The sequence below is a fragment of the Betta splendens genome, chromosome 24 (genome assembly GCF_900634795.4).
Source record: "Betta splendens chromosome 24, fBetSpl5.4, whole genome shotgun sequence".
Classification (NCBI taxonomy): Eukaryota; Metazoa; Chordata; class Actinopteri; order Anabantiformes; family Osphronemidae; genus Betta; species Betta splendens.
The window spans coordinates 997070-1017424 of record NC_040901.2 but is presented as its reverse complement, the minus strand read 5'-3'; the positions used below and the strand labels follow the sequence as shown (position 1 = coordinate 1017424).

Here is a 20355-nt window from a genome sequence, read left to right as displayed (position 1 = left end):
AAATAAAGTCATCAGCAATGATTAACAGTCAGCTGTATTAGCAACAATCGTGTGATAGTGGCTGTGGATGGAAATATGTGGGCATTAAAATTATATGCAGTGTAAGAAGAGCATGCCATGACACAAGCAGGTGGAGAGAGAGTTTATGGTCACATACGTAACTGTACCATTTCCTGCACAGTGAAGAATCATGTGTTTAGCAGGTAGTCACTGACTGACCTGGTTACAGGAAGCAGACAGCTGATGGCCGTGGCTGTTTGAGCATAAAGCAAACCATTAGATGTGTAAAGTGATAGCAATTCAATTTTATTATACTTTTATTATATACCATACAACTTTTTCCAGTGTGAACGAACCTCACTGTAAGTGAGACATGGATGTACTCACATCCAAACTGAGAAGCACAATTTGTGTGTGTGTGTGTGTGTGTGTGTGTGTGTTTGTGTGCGTGCGTGCGTGCGTGCGTGCGTGCGTGTGTGCGCGTGCGCATGTGTGTGTGTGTGTGTATGTGTGTGTGTGTGTGTGTGTGGGTGGATGTGTGTGTCTGCGTTTGTGTGTGTGTAGTGGTGGTCAGCTGGTAAATCGGCAGCTTACTGTACATACTGGAATCTATTGCCGTCACCAAAGTGTGGGTCTGGAATTTTGGAAGCACTCTTCTCAAAAGTGCTGGAGCATTAGTCATTTGTAGACAACCTGAAAACAACCTGAGCTCATGTTCCTGTCTTTCACACTGAGTTATGATTCTCCTCTGTGTGTAACTAAGGTGAGGGAGTGTTATTATGGTGGCCGCATACAGTGTCCACCACGGACCCCAGGGACCAACTTTTCCTGCAAACTCTGTAACCTTTGAAAGCAGGACATATTTCTCCTGTTTCAGAAGAAAAGTTGGATTGTGAAGCAACAAATACACTACAAGCCTGTTTACACTCTGGGGTGTTGCTGCTACAGCCTCTCTCAGCCGGAGCAGTAGCTCAAGAGTCTGTTTCTGCTGCTTCAGACAAAAGAACCACAGAAGTTAGGTTTGTAACCGTTACCTAAACTAAGATCAGCAGCGCTGCTTAACTGTGCTAATGTTGCTTTCTTTAATTACTTATTATAACATATAACATAAAATGTTTGAATGACAAACAAGCTTATAAGAAAGAAAACCCTCGGAGATGAATCCATGAAACCACCAGGATGTCATTACAGTCTATCTATCACAGAGTGAAACCTTACCCTAATGGCGCCATTGCTGGGGTCATCACCATCTCCAGAAACCGGCGTCTGGGGACCAATAAAAGCTGGATCTCGTTTCACAGCAATCTGGCCTGTAGTAACAGCGTGTTGAAGGCACTGGATGGTCAGCACACATTAGCGTCTGTTATCCTCTTAGAAAATCAAAAAACCTTAGTTGGAGAGAGGCATCGCATCTCTCTGAACTGCGGGTGTCCCCGGAGCAGTGTCCTTTCAAGAATTCTTTTCTTCATGACATTTCTGCTTTATTAGGTTGTTCACAGTGTGTAGAGATGTAAATGGAGAAAAGAGCATCAAAGGTTCGAAGCAGAATTTGTCCTGAAGAGGCTACAATTACACACCGGCCAGCTGAGCCACCAGCAATTTCCCCAATAGCTCCTTAAGAGGGTCCACTAGAGCCCAGATGTGAGGAACTACTCCATCTCATGTCTGCACATATTTAGTGAAATCCACAAGAAGAGAAAAAAACACATCATAGCTATGGATTTGTTCTAACTTGTGATGACAAACTGCAGGTAAAAATAAAGTTGACAGAAATCTGATGGCATGTCTGGGCCACTTAATGTGGCACCAAATCACAAAGATGAATGATTGTACGTGACAGGTGTCAGCGTGCAATACATGGAATTCTAAACAAATGATTATGAGCCGCAGCGAAAGACAAGTGGGTGCAGGGAGAGGAGGAGAACCCATCTTTTTGTGTAAATGCTGTGGGCAGGGACGCACACGAAACAGGGATCACACTTTTCATGGCTGAGTGTTGGTGACATGCCGTGAAAGCGAAGAATGTGGAAAGAGATATTCATCAGGGTCTGAAAGATGAGAAACCGTGACAACAATCAGCACAAAGACACATAAAGACCAAGGAAAAGACAGTTTGAGCTGAAGCGGAGCGAGGCCTGGAACAATCCTCCACAATCTGAACTTGGCCTAATTGCAGTTAATCAACTCTAACATATATTACTGTATATTATATGCTTCTATTTCTGCTGTTTTCGTCCCTTCAAACTAAATCTGAACTGAACAGCACAGATGCAGGAAGAGCAGTAGTATAGTGAGGCCGACGTGCCCCCACAGGACTTGACTGTTGCTTTAACTCATCAGCTACATTAAAAGAGCCGTAAATCCAGAAAGATCATCAAGCCTGGACACGCCAGCACCGCTTTGTGTGGTGGGGCTGTGGACTGTGGGACGCTGTAGTAGAGAGACACTAATGGGATTATCATGAATATCATGTGGTGAAGTGGCAGCTACAATGATGACTAGCCCAAGGGTGTGGAAAAACAGTTATTGTGCAAAAGCTCGGAGGAAGTGTCTCTGAAAGAGATGCAGCCTCAGCTTCATGAACCTGTGTGAAAGGAGCTGCTAAAGAGACGGCGTTACAGCCGCTGTCACAGGGTGTCACTCATGCTTCAGGGCATCTGACAGCTCCAAAATGAAGCCCTGCAAATGCAGCAGTGTGCATGTTGCCACTACTGTAAAGTTAATGAGCTGTTAAAGTGACTTATTATGGTTTCAAATGGCTTCTTCTATTACGCCACAAGATTTCAATTTAATGGCAGATATAAGTTTACGGCAGCAGCTCCAAGCTGTAAAGTGTAAAGTAAACTCCCTTTGTTATTTGGTGGCTCTTGAAAGTGGGCCACTGTTTTTTATAATGCCTGCGATTTGACGATATGTCTGGAAAGCGAGTCCTCTCACGCCTCCGGGGTCAGTGACAGTGGCTCTGTCTGCTTCACATGTTAAATCTGACATGTGAGACGACGCGAGGCTCAGCTCTTTAAGATTCAATTATGTGATAGCATTGTATGAAGTGTGTCTTTTTCAGATAGTGAATTACTCCTTGCTGACCTGTTCTGTCCGTTCTGACGTGGGTCAGGCCTGTCTTTGTGTCAGAAATCCTGGATGGCTGATGTTTTGTCCTCATACTTCAGAAACAAACCATAATGTGACCGTATATTTTGGCTCCATGTTTTTTCCTCCCCTCTGTTGCTTATCCACTGTAGGTCAGTATTTGCTATCGACAGGTCAGTTTCCACCTTCATAGCTGAGAGAAGGCTGTCTGGTACAGCATAAGTCTGGCAAGCAAAGGGTTGATGGTTCCTGGCACCAGACCAGGTGTGTCTTTGAGCAAGTCGCTCTGTCTGTACTGAGCTAGCTACCAGCTACATTATAAATAGAGCTGATTGATCTTTTGAAGGCTGACGAGGCACAGATGACTGTGGTAAAGCTGCAGCTGTTGACACTGTAAACGGCACTGGCTACATGTTGTTCTTATTATTAGTCTACAGGATTAATCAACACAAGCTTACTAATTGATTGATGTGTTTATGTACTGAAGCAGAAAAGTAATTATCAAAGCCCCGTGTTGATTCACTGGGTGGTGATAATAGTCGATTTAAAGTTGTGTGTTTCCCTTCCTAAGCTAATGGCATACAGATGAAACCATCGTGGATGCTTGAGTCTCCTACGTTAGAATATCAGTATGTAAATGCTGCAGTAATTCTACATGATACGACGTCGTTTCTGGTCTTGATCATCTATTTATTAGTCTTTGTGAGAAGAAGGTGGAGCTTGATGTGTGGGTCCTCCCAGTACCTCATACCCCAGGCACGAGTGAGATCCCTGTGTAGGTGATGGTGACATCATGGTCATTTCACTGCGTGTGCTTGTCCTACAGAGTGAACAGCTTGATCTGATTCCACAGAAAACTGTGCCGACATAAAAAAGCCATGCTGGTCATAATTGGCAGTTGCCAGAATACAACGCATCACAGCTTGGCATATATGGAGCCGTGTGCCCCCAATGCTCTTAGTATTGAGTGATGTGGTTGCAAAGGTTAAATATAAAGAGTCTTTATAAAGGGTCTTCCACCCTGCTGGTGCAAACTGCTTATGCTTTAGTGAAGGCAAAACCAAAAAGGACTGTAATCGTCCATTTAAGTGGCAGTTAACAGGTGTTTTCATGGTCATAAGAGGTAACTGCTTCTACCAGTGCACACAGTGGCAATCAATGAAATGATTAGCTGACCTCAGGTTCTTGTAGTAATTATAACAAGAGCACAAGTCATATCTGGAAACACTGGGATGCCAACCATACAGTACGTTTGGGTCTAAACCAACTGCAACGTGCAGCAGTTTAAGAAAACATCCTGCATTATGGGATTATCATTTTATTGATTGGTGCAAATATTCCTTTTTAATGTATTAATATGCTAAAGCAACATTTCCATAAACCCAGCTGTCAGTTCTGGTGCTGTGATGGACAATCTGGCTGTTGAATTGAAGCTTGTTTAACAAATTCAGCCTGCATATACTGGATGTTGTGCCTCAATGGTTAATGACGGTTAATGATGACTGAAAGTGTCTATTGTTGCTACTGGTGTTGTTATTGTTATTTTGTCATTCATTCTTCTAGATAAGCGCCAAACTGCTTCACTGGGTATAAAAAGCTACCTCACCTTCATCCTTATAGGTATACTCCTCATGCCACAATGACATCACAAGGTCCATTTAACTATAACAAGAGAGAGCCAACCAGAAGCTGGTTTTACTAACCCATTTAATGGGGCGATGAGATCTGAAGGAATACTAAAATATTCCAGTCATTAGAATGTTGTTGTAGAATGCAGTCAGTTTAAGCCCCTCTGTATTACGGTTTGCCCCTCCGGCCTGCCGGGGGGGGGGGGGCTTTGGTTTGTGTGTTTGATGATTCCTCCCAGTTGTTTCCTGTTATGTGATTAGTGTCATTATTTTCACCTGTGCATTTAGTATTTAAGTTCCTAGTTTAAGTTCGGTCTTTGTTGGTTGGTGTTGCCACCCTGTGCCTGTCCTGTCTTTAGTCACTGTTTGTCTAGTCCTTGAGTTGTCCTTGTGTTTGTTGCATGTTTTTGAGTTTTGAGTTATTAATTAGTTTTCCCTGCATAGCAGTGATTGTTAGTTTAGTAATTTGTGTGTGTTAGTTCCCTTACCTTATCTTGCCTGTAGCAGCACCTTCAGTTCATGTACCTGTGTTATTTAATTATTAATAAAACTATTTGTGTATTAGTTTGTCCCTGGTTGTTGCACTTGCGTCCTCCTCTCTGGTTCAGTTTGTAACCTGTTGTAGCCTGTTCCCCGCTCATGGTGAGCGCAGTCGAGTCTAGTTTGCCCTGCCCGTAACAGACTGAACTCAACTTTATTCTATTTCTTAAATATGGGTTAAATTCAATTCAATTCAGTTTTATTTATATAGCGCTAAATCACAACAAAGTTATCTTAAGGGACTTTACGAGGTAAGGTTTAAGACCTTACACAACTAAACCCAACAGCTCCCACATGCAGCAAGCCTTTAATTGTAATAATTACAATTTAACAGCATCAGTGGAGAGGAAAAACTCCCTTTCTAGCGAGGAAGAAAGGCTGGATGTGGGCGGCCATCTGCCTCGACAGGTTGGAGTGAGGGGATAGAGAGAGAGAAAAGCACAGCAACAACAACAAGCAACAACAAGCAACAACAGAGCACAGGAAGGATGGTTGGACCAGGGACTGGATACAGGCAGGATGGTTGGATCCGCAGCTGCCCATCACAGACACACCCAATTGCCCAAGAGTCCAATGATGCCTGTAGGTGAGGAGCTTAACTAAGAGATGGTTTCTGTGACTAACAATCATTGCCAGTGACCTGAACGATCTCTAACTATAAGCTTTAGCAAAAAGGAAGGTTTTAAGCCTTATCTTAAAAGTGAAGAGTGTGTCAGCTTCTCGAACCTGAACAGGGAGCTTGTTCCAGAGAGGAGCTTGGTAGCTAAAAGCTCTGCCCCCCATTCTACATTTAAACACTCTAGGAACCACAAGTAGCCCAGCGCTCTGAGAACGAAGTGTTCTGCTGGGAGCATAAGGAACTATGAGGTCTTTAAGATAAGAAGGAGCTTTATCGTTGATTACTTTGTAGGTGAGTAGGAGAATTTTAAATTCTATCCTACATTTTACAGGAAGACAGTGCAGAGAAGCTAATGTATGAGAAATGTGATCTCTCCTTTTAGGTCCTGTCAGAACTCTGGCTGCATTATTTTGAATAAGCTGTAGGCTTTTTAAGGAGCTGTTAGGACATCCTATGAGTAAGTTACAGTAGTCCAGCCTAGAGGTAACAAATGCATGGATGAGTTTCTCTGCTACAGGATTTGTAATGAAAAGAAAGGTGCAAATTTTATTGGATTTACTGTAGGGAGGTAATAGAAGATTTGGGTGCAGAAGCAGGTGAACCGGCTCCAGACCTGAAAGATGAATGGCTGCTTTTGGCTTAGCACCAACACACAGATGTCACATAATCACAAATGTGGGGTTTTAATTCTCACCTTCTATCAAACACATTGCAAATGATAAAGGTTTTTGTTATTATTAATGGCAAAATGGATTCTGGTTCTTTATTGTAATTTATTTTGTTGTCAAATTTTAGTCATTTTGTTACAGTTTTGTTTTGTCTTTGCCTTTGTCAGGTTCCTCCTAGTTACCTGTATCTGTCTTCATCCTCCATTTGTGCTTTGTTTCATCTTTAATAAGCTCCTATTCTATTTTTATAGGCAACAAAGGTTCTGCTTCTCAACCACAAAGAAGACATTAACCTCCTTTACTCCACTGGAGCTATTGCTTGTTTGCAAATTTAAGCATATAAAGTTCCTAATAAAACTGCATGTTTTATTAGGAACATGTCACATGCATGTTTGTGTCTGTAAAGAGTCATTGTATCGTGTGACTGGTACAGTTATGCTCAGAAACAGCCTGGGGGAAGAAGCTGGCTCTGAGTCTGGTGGTTCTGGTGGCTATGGCTCTGTGACACCTGCCAGAGGAGTTTGAATAGTTTGTGTGGAGGGCGTGTGGGGTCAGCAGTAATGCTTTTTTTTGAGTCTGGCCTGGTACAGATGCTGAATGGATGGAAGCTCAGTCCCGATGATCTTTTCTGCTGACCGGACCACCTTCTGCACTCTGCATTTGTCCTTGGTGGCTGAACCAAACCACACAGTGATAGAGGTGCAGAGGACAGACTGGACGATGGCCGTGTGGAAGATGGTCAGCAGCTCCTGGGGCAGGTTGAGCTTAGTACAACCTCTGCTGGGCCTTTTTGCAGACAGTGTCTATGTGGGGACCACTTCAGGTCCTGGGAGATCGTGGAACCTAGGAACCTGAAGTCCTAAGTCCACGGTAGACACTGTGTTGTTGTGGATGGAGGGGGGGCAGGCTGTTGTTCCTGAAGTCCACTGTCATCTCCACAGTCTTGAACATGTTGAGCTCTAGCTAGTTCTGACTGCACCACTGGATCAGCTGTTTCACCTCCTGTATCCAGACTCATCACCGTCCTGAATGAGCTCAATGACAGTCATGTGGTCTGCATACTTCATGAGTTTCACAGACGGGTTCCTTGAGGTGCAGTCATTGGTATAGATGGAGTAGAGCAGTGGGTAGAGGACACATCCCTGCAGTGCGCCAGTGCTGATGGTGCCAGATGTGATGCTGCCCAACCTCACCTGCTGCCTCCTGTCAGTCAGGAAGCTCCTGATCCACTGGCACGTGGGATTGGGGACGGTGAGCTGGGTCAGTTTGTGGTGGAGTATTCAAGGGGTGACGGTATTGAAGGCTGAGCTGAAGTCCAATTTTAATGAGCTTCAATCATTAAAATATGTGACTAGATAATAGTCACAAGATGAGTGAATCCATCGTCTGGGCTGAGTGTGAAAGTGTGTGAGTGTGAACGCTCTTTACTCAAAAAGTAAACAGCTTACAAAAGTGTAATAGTAAAAAGTCAGGATCCGCTGTGTACAAAATCCATTCAAGTGCAGCAAAGTGTCCGAAAGTGCTTATGAAACGTGTCCAACGTTTTGTAAATCATACAGAGGAGCTGTGTGCACACTGCATCCTCTCTGTGCTGCTCCACCACACAACAAACAAAGTTTTGCTTCTGTGCTTCTGACAGCCATACAAAGCCCAAAGTCACACAAATTAACAAGTGGCATATTTCCACATGCAAATGCCGTCACTGTGGGGAGTGGGCACGCAACAGTGACCTCTTTCAGAATCCCAGTACGCCGCTGGCATATTAACGCCAATGTAAACATACTCGGGGGCTAAATGACATCGCTGCAACTGCATCCCTTACATTCTAATTAAAATGATACACAGCTAGTAACTCCTGTTTGTTTTCACAGAGCGCTTTCTCAGTCTCAAGCAGAGTGGAGCCAAGTTATATTTATGACAGAAACTTAAGGGCACATCTCACACATCCATCACAGTAACTACAGCTTATGCATGGTTGCACTGTGAGGATGTGACCAAGAAGTTTAAAACAAGTAAAATGAGAAAGCACAGGTCCAGATGTAATTATAGCAGGTTAGACAACATCCGTTTAAATCTAATGGGAAATTCATGGATTATTGTATTGTATGTATTGTAATATGATGATAGTAGGCACTAAATAACAATATATATATATATATATATATATATATATATATATATATAAACATTACACTGATCTAATACACATCTTTATAGCTTTATAGGTTACGTATTGTTGATTAGTTTTATAGAAAATTCTTTAAAACTGCAAGCTAAACACAAACACAAACAGAACGGCTGCAGAATAGTCCAATCCACAAGACAAGTAATCTAGAGGTTTAAAATCCATCAGTCCACAGATAAAGTCACTATGAGTGGACACAACCACTTTGACCACTCTCCACAATAGTGGGTTCATGGCTAAAATGTCTAAGAAACCACAACACAGCCCGGTAATAATGAGCAATGTCTAGAAAGCGTGGCATCTTTGCTAAACAGCTATGGTGTCCATGAGAGAAGAACACAGGGCTGCTGTTCTGCAGTGCACCTGTGACTGAAGGTACTCTGTGACATCCCACACAGGGCTGGGAGAACGTTTAAAATAAAACCCAAATCGATCAGGGAAGAACACAAGCTCTGCATGAAGTGTACAAACCTGTCTCATATACCGAAATGAAAACATTATCCCACAGGTAAAGAACAGTGAAGGCAGCGCAGTGATTCGGAGCTTTGCTGGATCAGAGTCTGGAAATCGTGTTATAGTGGGGAGGATAACAAGCTCACAGGTTTGTCAAGGTCCTGCACAGCCTGGCTGTCTGCAAGGTGACTCTCAGCGGAGACAGAGCAACGCCTCAGGACAGTCACCTAAGCATTAACCCAACACAAGAAAATGAAGAAAATTCTACAGTACATCAACAAATTAAACTGGAACAACTATACCCAAAACTGAAACCTGAAATCCTCCTGGAGGTGGTGGACCGTAGTCTGGACACTGCTGAGCCCCGGTGCCCAGTGAGGTAAACCAAAAAATTAATATAAAGGGGAAAGATGAAACACAGGTTTGATTGTAAAGAAGCCAACCAATTAAATTAAACAAAAGAACAAAGGAGTTTAATGCTAAAGGAAATTTAGCCACACGCAGATGAGCTGAGTGGCACTACATGACATGGTTAATCCTATTTGTGTACTTGTAGTTCATTCTTGCGCAGTGGTGTCATAATGAGGCCTGGTGTAGGATCCACTAGTCAGCCAGTACCTAGTAGTAGTATGTTGCTTACATGCAGCCGGTTTGGGTGTGGGAGCTTCTCTTGTACTTCATGCCAGAGCCTGTTGAAGCTGTACTCTGCATTCTGTCCACTGATAGCTGGTTATTCACTTATCCATGTAAAGGTTTTATCTTTTACTAGAGGCTTATTTAAAATATAAAATTGACCTTCCAAAGAGCTAAATGTAGCTCTGGCTAAAAGGCAAAAACAAGGCTCCAAAGCTCCAAATGAGATCTATCCATTCTTGGCTTCAGAACCATAATCCACTCAGTATTTGGTTCCAATAGTTATTCCAATGAGGCTATAAAAAGGAACAGAGGGGCAGGGGCTGCGTGTGGCTCCCTCTTTGAATCTTACATGATCTTTATTATTTCCCTACAGGGCAAAAGGAACTGGACCCGGAGTCCAAAGTGCACTGTGGTTGTCTTAATGACAGAGATGAGCCAAGCCAGTGGCATCTAATTAATATATACAGAGCCAGTGTTAAGCATGATGACCTGTTCTCATATTCCATCCCACATGATGAGGAGAGAGTTTAAGAGGAGTGGTGATGGATAGATCCTTCCAGGGCTGCTGGGACTGAAAGAGTGTGACTGAAACCTGTGTGGAATTCAACACATTTTCTCAGATTCAAATGAAAACCTGCACTAAGTGTTACATTCTAATACAATACTGATTCCAGCAAAAGCACAAGGCACTTGGTTGAGTGTGTATGTCTTAATTTTATGCTATTTATATAAATAAGGTGCATGAATATGAAGGGAGTATTTAGCATTAATCTACAGCATGATGTGTATCCATCTCCTAGATGTGGGTCCACTCGCTGAGCCCTCTTTACTTGCTAAGTGAGGGAGCCGACCACACAGGAGGGAGTGAGGCAGATAGGTGCCTGCTTCAGGAGAGGCCTGATGTGACCTAAAATGCATGGAGCTAAGTGTTTCTGAAACCTGGGTGAAAGGTAAGCGTAAAATGACACCACTCACATTTACTGACAGTATTACGCCGCCCCCTGTGTCATGGCAGGTCCAGGGTAAGAAAAGGCCACCACCTCTAGACTCTGGTTGGGACCGCTCTCTAGGATGTCTAAGAAATCCACCTCCTCTACAGACTGAGGCTGGTGGTCAGACTGAATCAGAACAGGTGGGTGGGGGAATGTTTTTATTTTTGCTAGTTTTTTCTGCATCCCTGGCAGCCTTGTGGAACCAGGCGAACCAAGGAGGTTTGGGGCAGCTGAGTTCATCAAGACTGGAAATGATTCTGACCTTGAATACGTTGGCTGTAGGGATGGTGGTGGTACATGACACATCAGCATAAACATGGACATGAAGAGAGAGCTGGAAAATGTGTTTGACAGCAAACGATCTGAGAGTGGAGGGAGAGCAAGAGGGAGAGGCCCAGGTGAGAGCTGACTAAGCTGAGGGATGTAAGGGAGCACGTGGGAAGTGAGTTGATCAAAAATAAAGGCTGGAAGTAATGTTGCTAGTTGTTATAGCCGGTGTGTGTCAGATGTGGTCATTAAGTTAACAACCTGCTGTCTGGACACTCTGCCAACAAGCCTTTACAAGACATTTTACAGTGGCTTGAAAGTGGGTGCGCTAAACATTGTTAATGAAAATGGCAGTTGTTTGGCTCCTGTTAAAAACAGTCTAGATGCTTCAGTGTTAAGGAACTAAAAGCAAACAAAATCTTCCTTACATTGGAAAAGTTATTGAGGAAGCTGTTTCATTTTAACCAACTGACTTTTAAGTGTACATGGGCTTTAGACAACCTCTCAGTATAGAGAAGTGGTTGGGACTGCAAGAGATTCTCGTAATAGCTGTAATAGCTGTAAGAATGGACCACTGAGGTCATACATTTGAGCCATGACGTGCGGAGTCCCACAGGGCTCAATTCTCTGAGCCCTGATCTTCAACCTGTACTGTATATCCTGTAAATGTGACCCTGGGAGATCAAATCATACATGAGGATAATGTTTCCTTTCAGTTATACAGACGGCACTCAAATCTCTGCCTCTGCCTAGATCAAATAAAAACCTAGATGCAGTCAAACTTACTCCAGTTAAATAAAAAAGAATAAGAAAAGCGTTAAATGCCCCCTAGTGGAGCAGTGGGCACCCGTGTGCGGCGCCCAGGGTGCTAGACTGAAATGTCTTGCTCAAGGACACACCAGGTGCCAGAGGCAGGGATTGAACCTGGGATGTTCTGCTTCCCACAACAATGCTCTACCCATTGAGTGCCAGCATCAGTACCAGTCTGCTGCTAGAACACTTGATCAGAATCAAACAGTAGCTGCTATATCAGACAATTATTTTATTATCTGTTGCACCCTGTTGAAAGGCTTCTGAATTTGTACATTAATAGAGCTGCCTTCCCTAAACAAAGTAACATTTGCCATTACTCACTGCAGGCTTCATTGAGGGTGTTGGTAGGAAGCCTGAAGAGAGGGCCTGGGGATTTCTAAACAACGTTTACATAAGGTATCCTGTCTTCACCGGACAATGGTGCGTCATTTGGGAAATAGACAAACAATCATTAAATGGGGTTTACTGTTAGTAAGTTTACTGTTGCGTAACATGTTATAGTATTGTAACACTGAAATACACACACAGGATAAAGATGTGGGCAGAGAACCATGTAGAGCTTCCAGCCTATTGTAAGTGAATGCCTGGACTTTCAGAGGAATCCACAGTGAGAGCAGCTGGCCGAGCAGTGGATAACAACCCAGACCCTTCTGGCTCCGAGGCAGCAGTACTAACCGCCACGCCACTGGGCTTTCCCTGACAATAACTTCCTCTGTTTTAGCTAGCAAACATTTTCTGTGGTGAGGTTTCCACCAAGCAAATAGCTAAGTATACTCTTATTCTACAGCTTAAACTGAGTCATTGTTCTGATGCAAAACAACTAAGATAATGCATATTTTAAAATGTTGTATGATATATAACTGTGCATAAAGAAAATCATACATATTTCAATAATGTTAGATTTACCATGTGATCAACATTTAATTCAGTTATGAACTGCATATTTTCTAAAAGCAGTGGTGGATTAATGTTATCTCCTAACAAAGCACAGGGTTGCTCAGCATACATATTTACATGCTTAGACATCTGTTGTCTCTTGCCTTAATCTTTGAAACGTGCAACTGAGAGAAAACTGTTCCACTAGCCGGGTAATTTCTGAGCTGCTGAACTACCTGTTGGCATATGCACACATTGCCCAATGTGTTTTTACTACTGCACATCAGTGACCCTGCACAGGAGGCCAGAGGGTGTTCACATCCGAAAAGAGACTCCATACACTCTTATCATCTGACCAAAGAGCCATAATAGGTCATGTGATAACATCAAATCCTTTTCCAGAAACCTCGAAACCCTCCATGCCTGTGCACGGAGGGAGAGACTGAACTTTCCTTAAGTGGCAGTACCTCTTCTGTGACCACATAGGCACACAGCAACTATTTGGGCTGAACGAAGACCATGACATTCTGAGAATCGCGCTGCGTTCCTGTCCCACATATAATATAAAAGCCTGTATTAAATGAAAGTGCAGGAAATATTTGACTGTACTGTCAAGCAACAGAATAAAAACATTGAATATTGACCCTTTGTTCTAACTTGGACTGTTGAGGAAATTCTTGGTCACAAACATAATATTTTTTTCATTCTAGTTTGAAATAGAATCTGGATGTCTTCAGGGCTCTGAGAGCTTAACGATAAGTGAAATACAGAATATTTCAAATGACATAAATGATTACAAACAGGCTCTAAGTTAATCTCTTCAGCACTTCGACTCCTTCTGGCTACTGAAGGGATAAAAACTCTCGCTCTGGAAGCTGCATGATGTGAAGTCTTGTTGAGCAGAATGTCACATGCACAGTAAATGTTTTACACCTATTAACAAGAACGCAGGGCATGAAAGGCTACAAATGTATGCTAATTTCACATGCTTCAGCACAATGAAGCCATTTCAAAAAATACCTGTTAGAACCAAACAGAGAAAAGCACTAAATCTTTCTCTCCAATGGCATCTAGCATCCGAGCCTGAAAGCAGAACTGAGCACAGGATTTCATTTTGGCACACCTGCAATAGCTCTATTGTGCAGTTAGCTGATTGAAGGGCAAAAACAAATGAAGAGGCTGCCTATTTCTCAGGGGTCGCGAGTGCCAGACAGTCAGCGCGGCTAAGGGCTGTGTCTGTGCAGTGGAGGCGCTGCCTGAGGGAGAAGCAGGCCAAATATTTCCTAAACTGGATAGTGTCAGCATTGCAACACAGGCAGCTGGAATAACTCTGAAATAAAACCCCTTTCTGCTGAGCACAGGGCCACCGTCATGGAAACCCTAACTATCTCCTCCACCCCAAGTTCCAACTGAGGGGCTTCGTTTATGTGGGGCACTTACGAGTAGGTAACACAACACTGTGGCTACATTTGGATCAGGGTGACACACAGAACACCTGCATCCCACATGAAACTGGGATGTGGACAGTAACTAAGGTAAACTACATATACTAAAGAAGGAGGGACTCGTGGCTCAATAGGCAGCAAAACAATTCTATCACTAAACAACATTTCCAGGTATGTTTTTCCTACCTTCAGTTATTAGTGTGATTTGTAAAGTTAACTACTGCTGGTCAAACATCATTTCCACTAATACAGCTCTGTAGCTGAGTCCAACTAGTGCTCATTGGCTAGAAAGCATTCAATAACATTCTGTGGAAAAGCGCTGAAAGAGTATCTGTGGATCAGAGCCAGCACCAGAACCATTCATGCAAACAATTGTTGGCCCTTCCCCGCACGGACTGAGGAGGCTGCAGCTTGGACATTATACCCGTAGCTAACGTAGAAAACATGCAAACATTAAACTGATGAACTGACTGTGTGTTTGGGGGGCGGGGTTTAGTGCAGTGCATGATGCCCCTTTGATGGGCATCCATTTGCAGGTTCAATGGGTTTCCATGCTGGTTTGCTTTTTTTAGATTTTGTCTTGCATTTACAGGCTATATGTATTTTCAGCAGCATCTAAAAAACAGAATTATTTTACTTTGACTAGTTTCTGTGATTAACTGAGCTACTTGCCAAAATTTTGTATAATTTCCTGGCTGGATTATATGTTCAGATTCTTATAATAGAAAGGTTTATTCTGAAAAGTAAAAGCCATGATCAGAAATGCATTGCTTTTCTAATTTTGTATATATAAGTAATTTTAGGGAGACACTAGTAGCAATACCACTTTCTAAATATGCAGTAGCTCAGGTTTCAGTGGGATCGGAGGGTTGGCCTGGCGCCTAGCAAGCAAAATTTTAATCACTGGTAAATAAACAAACAACTCAATAACAGAAGGAAGAATGAGTCACGTCACTGTGGATGAATGATGTTGAGTCAAAGCAACCACATGTTTCCCATAAGCACAGACGTCTGGATAGTTGAATTTGTCAACACTGATTCCAACAATCCCACAGTCCTGTTAAAGAGAGCAGGGACGTCGGAAATAAAAGAGAAATCAGAGCAGCTCGCCGCAGCTCTGTAACAATGTTTGAGTTTAAAGACACTGAACTCTACAATCAGCATCTTCTGTGACTGCAGCAGAGAAGCTCCTGAGTTATATTTCAGTTCTAGAAACACAGTACAAAAGTGGAATCAGCAGGTTTGTCTTCCCATCAGGGAATTGAGGAATCTGTTGGTTCAATTTATTTCAGTTTGTGTCTCGTTTTCTTTTCTGCTGTTGTTGTCTTGTAATTATTGCAGAATTTTACTCTGAAGTTGTGTTATCCCACATCCTGTGACCCATTAACGTCTGATCTACCCAGATAGCTGAAAATAGAGCAACAAGCCAGACGGAAGCGTCCTTAGTAAATACAAGCGCATGCTTTTCCCTTTGAATCTTCTTATTGGATCACAAAGAAATGTTTATTTCTGGTGTACTTCATCTGATGAACTCATTTTCATAATTGTGACCTGAGGCACATGAGTTTAAACACGGAGGAACTTTTATGTGGAAGGATTCCTCTTTCAGTGCTTTTGCATTTTAAAACTTTGCTGGAGTTGCAAACAGACCCCGGCAGGAATGTGATTATGTCAACAAAACAGTGTCAGGTGCAAATGGCTTTGTGCTGCCCCACAACAATACCAGTTGAATTTCAACACTTGAGATTTCCTCTGGGACGTCATTCCATATTGCCGATCTATAAAAAGAAGCAAATTGCTTGCACAACCCAAGTGCCTTTTGACAGGGCTTCTGGGCTGCTATTAAGGCTCTGGGTGGTGTTTTCCTCTGGGGCCTGACAGGCACCCTTCAGACTGCCCCCACCCTGCTTTCTGGATGCCAAGATCGGCCGCCTCACACGGTCCCACCGGCTGTGGACGACTTGTTCGCTTCGTACTGACACAGCCTGAGAGGTGCTGGGAACAAGGTACAACTGTGTACATAAGTATTCCCAACTCCTTGCATGTCAGCAGCCGTCTGTGGGACTCCGCCGAAGACGTGTAATTCAAGCCTGGAGGGAGAAAAGACTGTGAGTGGAATTAAGTGCTGCCTGCTGATGAAGACACAAGATGAATGTTTAACAACTTCCACTGGAAGGAAAACAAATTCCTAATGTCTGTGCATGTGCTTGTGTGGAACACAAGCAAATTTCATTTGACAATAAAAAGGCCAAAGATCATCAAAATAAAAAACGTCAACATTCATCACTGATTTAAACAGGAAACATTGAATTAATAAACAGGCGAAAGTGAGAAATCAGACAGGAAAGAAAGTCATTCAATCTTTTTCTCATACTAAATTATAGTAATTTATTTTGATTATAATTTATTTCAAATCATTATTTTTCTGTTTAATATTTTGCAATATCTACAATTGTTTCAAATGTATAATAACAGTTTCATTCATTTAAATTGTATTATTTATCTAATTATTTAATATAATTATGTGTCCAAACCACAACAGTGGTGTTGAGAATAAATAATTTCTTTGAAGATAAGGCATTTTAGTTTTTATCACATTATGTGAAAGTCTAAAATCCCTGATGAGAGTTTTTCCTTCTTCAAACTCAGAATTTTGACAATAAATAAACATGGCTCTGCGCAGTTTTCAGGGTAACAAAGCAAGAATGTTATTGACTTGCTGTACCTATGATGATAATACAAGATTTTCTTGTCTATTGTGTGTGATATAAACAAAGAAATGTGAAAAACACTAAATGGTTCCATAGAGTGTGTGTCAGTCCACAGTCTGGCACCAACATGGCAGCTTCATCAGTATTAGTGCTGAACACAATGCCCCCAATGCTTAGTGTCACCATGTTAATCAGAGGCCACCAACTGAACTGTGTTCAGGTTAGAAACAGACAAGGTCCAGTTTGGTGGTCGAGCAGTCACAGCTGTCACGTTGTCTTAGCACAAGGTTACAACATCATATTGACATTAATATCTACTATAATGTCACCAAAGTGACTCTAAAATGGAAGCTTCAGACCTGACAGGTCAAACTTCTGTTACTGAGCAGACCTGCATGTGTAAAGGCCTGGAGAACTTCTGGAGTATGGGCTTCCAGCACTAAAGGCCACAAGTGACAGCAGTGACCACGCAGAGTGGAACAGAGCCTCTGGAGCATGTTTCCCACGTTTTAAGTAACCAAGACATGAAATAATTCATATTTTAAACAGGGTCATGATAAATTTCAACCCACCACTCACTCCTCCTTTTCCCCTTAGTTCTCCCTCTATGTGTGTCACATTGCCTCCCACATAGGAAACTGTGTGAAATTCAATCAAATGAAATTCTCTGATTAGTTTTTTTTGCAACGTGTCTGAATCACATGAGGCTTCAATGACACTTAACCGCATTTAGATGTCTCACAAAGACTGTGGAGCTATTGGCTTTTCCTCCCTATGAGTTACAAACTTATATTTCTTTTGTTGTGAACAAAATCTGGTTTGGAAGAGAGTGACGGACGATATCAAACACATACAGAGAGTTTAGGTTTTAAAAGTTATGGTGTGAAACAAGATCTGATACTGATGCCATGATACTGTGACCCTGACGGTTTAAAATAATCCAGATGAATTCATAAGGCATTAGTTACACACAGGTCTGTGACTGAAGGGCAAAAGGGATTAGCTGCAGTCTGCATAATAAATGAGTGAAACAAACAAATAAATAAACTAAGGTAAATAAACCTGGAAGTGAGTCTTTGTCTGTCTCCCTTCAGTTACATGTACACATTTTATTCATCAGTATTTGTTGGCCATAATTACAGCTGGTTGGCGTTTTTGGAGGTAATGGAGATTAATTAGTGACCTGTAACAAATGCTGTGTGTATGAAGGGATAATGAGCTCAGCTTTAAGCTTTTAAGTGATATTCCAAGTTATTTGACAATGCAGGGAAATTAATTTCGGACTTTTCAGCTGCTATTTTTTTGTTTATCGTTATTTAGGAGCCCTGGTTGCTTCGTCTGTCAGGCAACAGAGCAATAATGAATTAGGTCCTGTCTCAGAGGAACAATCTTGCCCAGATTGAAACCATGTTTAAGGTTCACCATCACATACTATATTTGACTCCATTAAAGATACTGTAACATTATAAACCTGAATGCATAAATGAAAAAAAATGTTTTGTTTATTTTAAATGTTATATTTAAAATTACTGTATCATGCAGCATATTCTGTATCACCAGCGTGGACTCCCCCCGTTCTCCCCTCTTCTGCTCTCACATTTCTTTATTTAAGCTTTTTTAAGCTAATATTTGTACTGATGGAAACTCCACTGGTGGCTGATAACAGCTTTCAGTATGTAGAGTTTAGCCACTCATTGTTCATCTAAAGGATCTGTATCTTCACGTTTTATACTGTATGTCTATGAAATGTTATCAGCTGCCTCCATCTCTCATGCTTTGATTTCACCAAGAGGTTAGCAATTAGAGAGAAGTCATAATAATAAATTAAATGAGCTTTTAAAGGATGAACATTTCTGTATTGACTGTGTTTTGCTGATTCCTATTGATGATTATCTGTACCCAGACTTTCAGGACTGAGGATCATGCAGTGAACAGTGGGGTTCAGCCAATAGCACCTACTCTCTGACACAGTAGGGTAACTACTAGTACAGTAAAAAGGCTAAAATAATAGTAACAAATCTTTAATAACCCTGCAGGAGACCAATGGAAAACATTCCTCCTCAAATCTGACAATATAGAGATATATAACGGGTTTAAGTGCGTGTGTGTGTGTGTGTGTGTGTGTGCGTGCGTGCGTGCGTGCGTGCGTGCGTGTGTACTTTTCCTGAAGAAAACCCAAAATATCCGATAGAACTTGCGATAACGTTTTCTCCGCCGAGAAGCCTGCGCGTTCATTGGTTCCTGCTGCTCGTGACGTTTCCTCCGCCGCCTTGCGATTGGACGATCCCTCCGCCTGTCGCAGTGACTGACATCTCCGGAGCCATAGTCTCCTCCCTGGAGCAGCAGACGCTATTTGAGTGGAAACCAGCGGATTGTTGTACATAGAGCCGGTTTAGCGTCGTCAATGGGAAGCACACGAGACGGTAGCAAAACGAGTTACGGTCTAGATTGATACCCGCGTCTGCACCATGCTGTCCACGTCTGTTCCGTGTCTGTGGATTACACTCGGCCTGCATTTATGCTGTTATATAGACAGCGGGGAAGCGCAGAACGCGAAGGAAGGTAAGTTCCTAAAGTTTGGATTCTCCGTCGTCCCGTCGCATTTGCAGGACATCTTTACACGCGGCACAGATGTGTCCACGCTCCGCACGTCGGCTCTCCTCACCTCATTCTTACGCACTTTGTGATAAGTCAATGTGTTGGCTCTTGCTGCAGCTCGGTCCGTTCCGTTCCGGCCGGTGTGCGGGTGACAGCGCCGTCGCTCCCCGGCTCTTTCAGCGACCTCTCGCCGCTTTTACGCACGGAAACGAGATATATTTACGGATTAGCTCGGCAAAAAGCTGCTGTTTTATTTGCCTGCAGCGCCGCTGGCACGTCAACACAAGTAGCCCACTCACGACAGATTAACAACGTGTCACGACAAACCAGCTTGTATTAGCGGATCGATCGTCTCCCCGGGCTCAGCTTCACATGGACGTTTCCTGTGGCCTCGGCGCTGCCAGCCGTGTCTGGGCTGGTAATGTTAAAGTAACGGAGACAGGGTGATGAGCCCAAATGTGCGTCAGACGCGGAGGTGGACCATAATTAAGCAAAGATAAATAACACGAAAAATTCAAATTCGGCGCTTTTAAATGAACTGAGTTGAATTAACTGAAAAGACCATGTGTAAAAAAGCCTTCCCATCTCATAATACAGTATAATAAAGTGAACCCGACATGACAGTTAAAGGTGAATTATCGTGTTTTTACGGAGATTTCGCAGACGTTCATATCTTCTGTCAGACATAACAGGAGCAGAATTTCTTTTTACGGCGGCGTGTCGTGGCTGCGCGGCTTCATCCGTGTTATGGGTTTATGTAGAATAAAAACTCTAAAACACAATAAAAAAAGTTTGATACATTTATGGGCTTTTTGTGAGCCGCCGCGCCGCTGC

General features: G+C 42.6%; 1 protein-coding gene across 3 annotated transcripts in view; it reads left to right on the top strand.

The window, feature by feature from the left end:
- The first annotated feature begins 19103 nt into the window (after nt 1-19103).
- Nucleotides 19104-20355, top strand: part of LOC114849387 (eph receptor A7) — a 71962-nt gene continuing 70710 nt past the window's right edge. Inside the window, exon 1 of one of the 3 annotated variants that reach the window (XM_055506244.1) lies at nt 19104-19485. In XM_055506244.1, the coding sequence (XP_055362219.1) occupies nt 19392-19485 (94 nt within the window). In that variant the 5' untranslated portion in view covers nt 19104-19391. The remainder of the gene's footprint in view (nt 19486-20355) is intronic. The other 2 variants (XM_055506245.1, XM_029140784.3) reach the window with 2 other exon arrangements.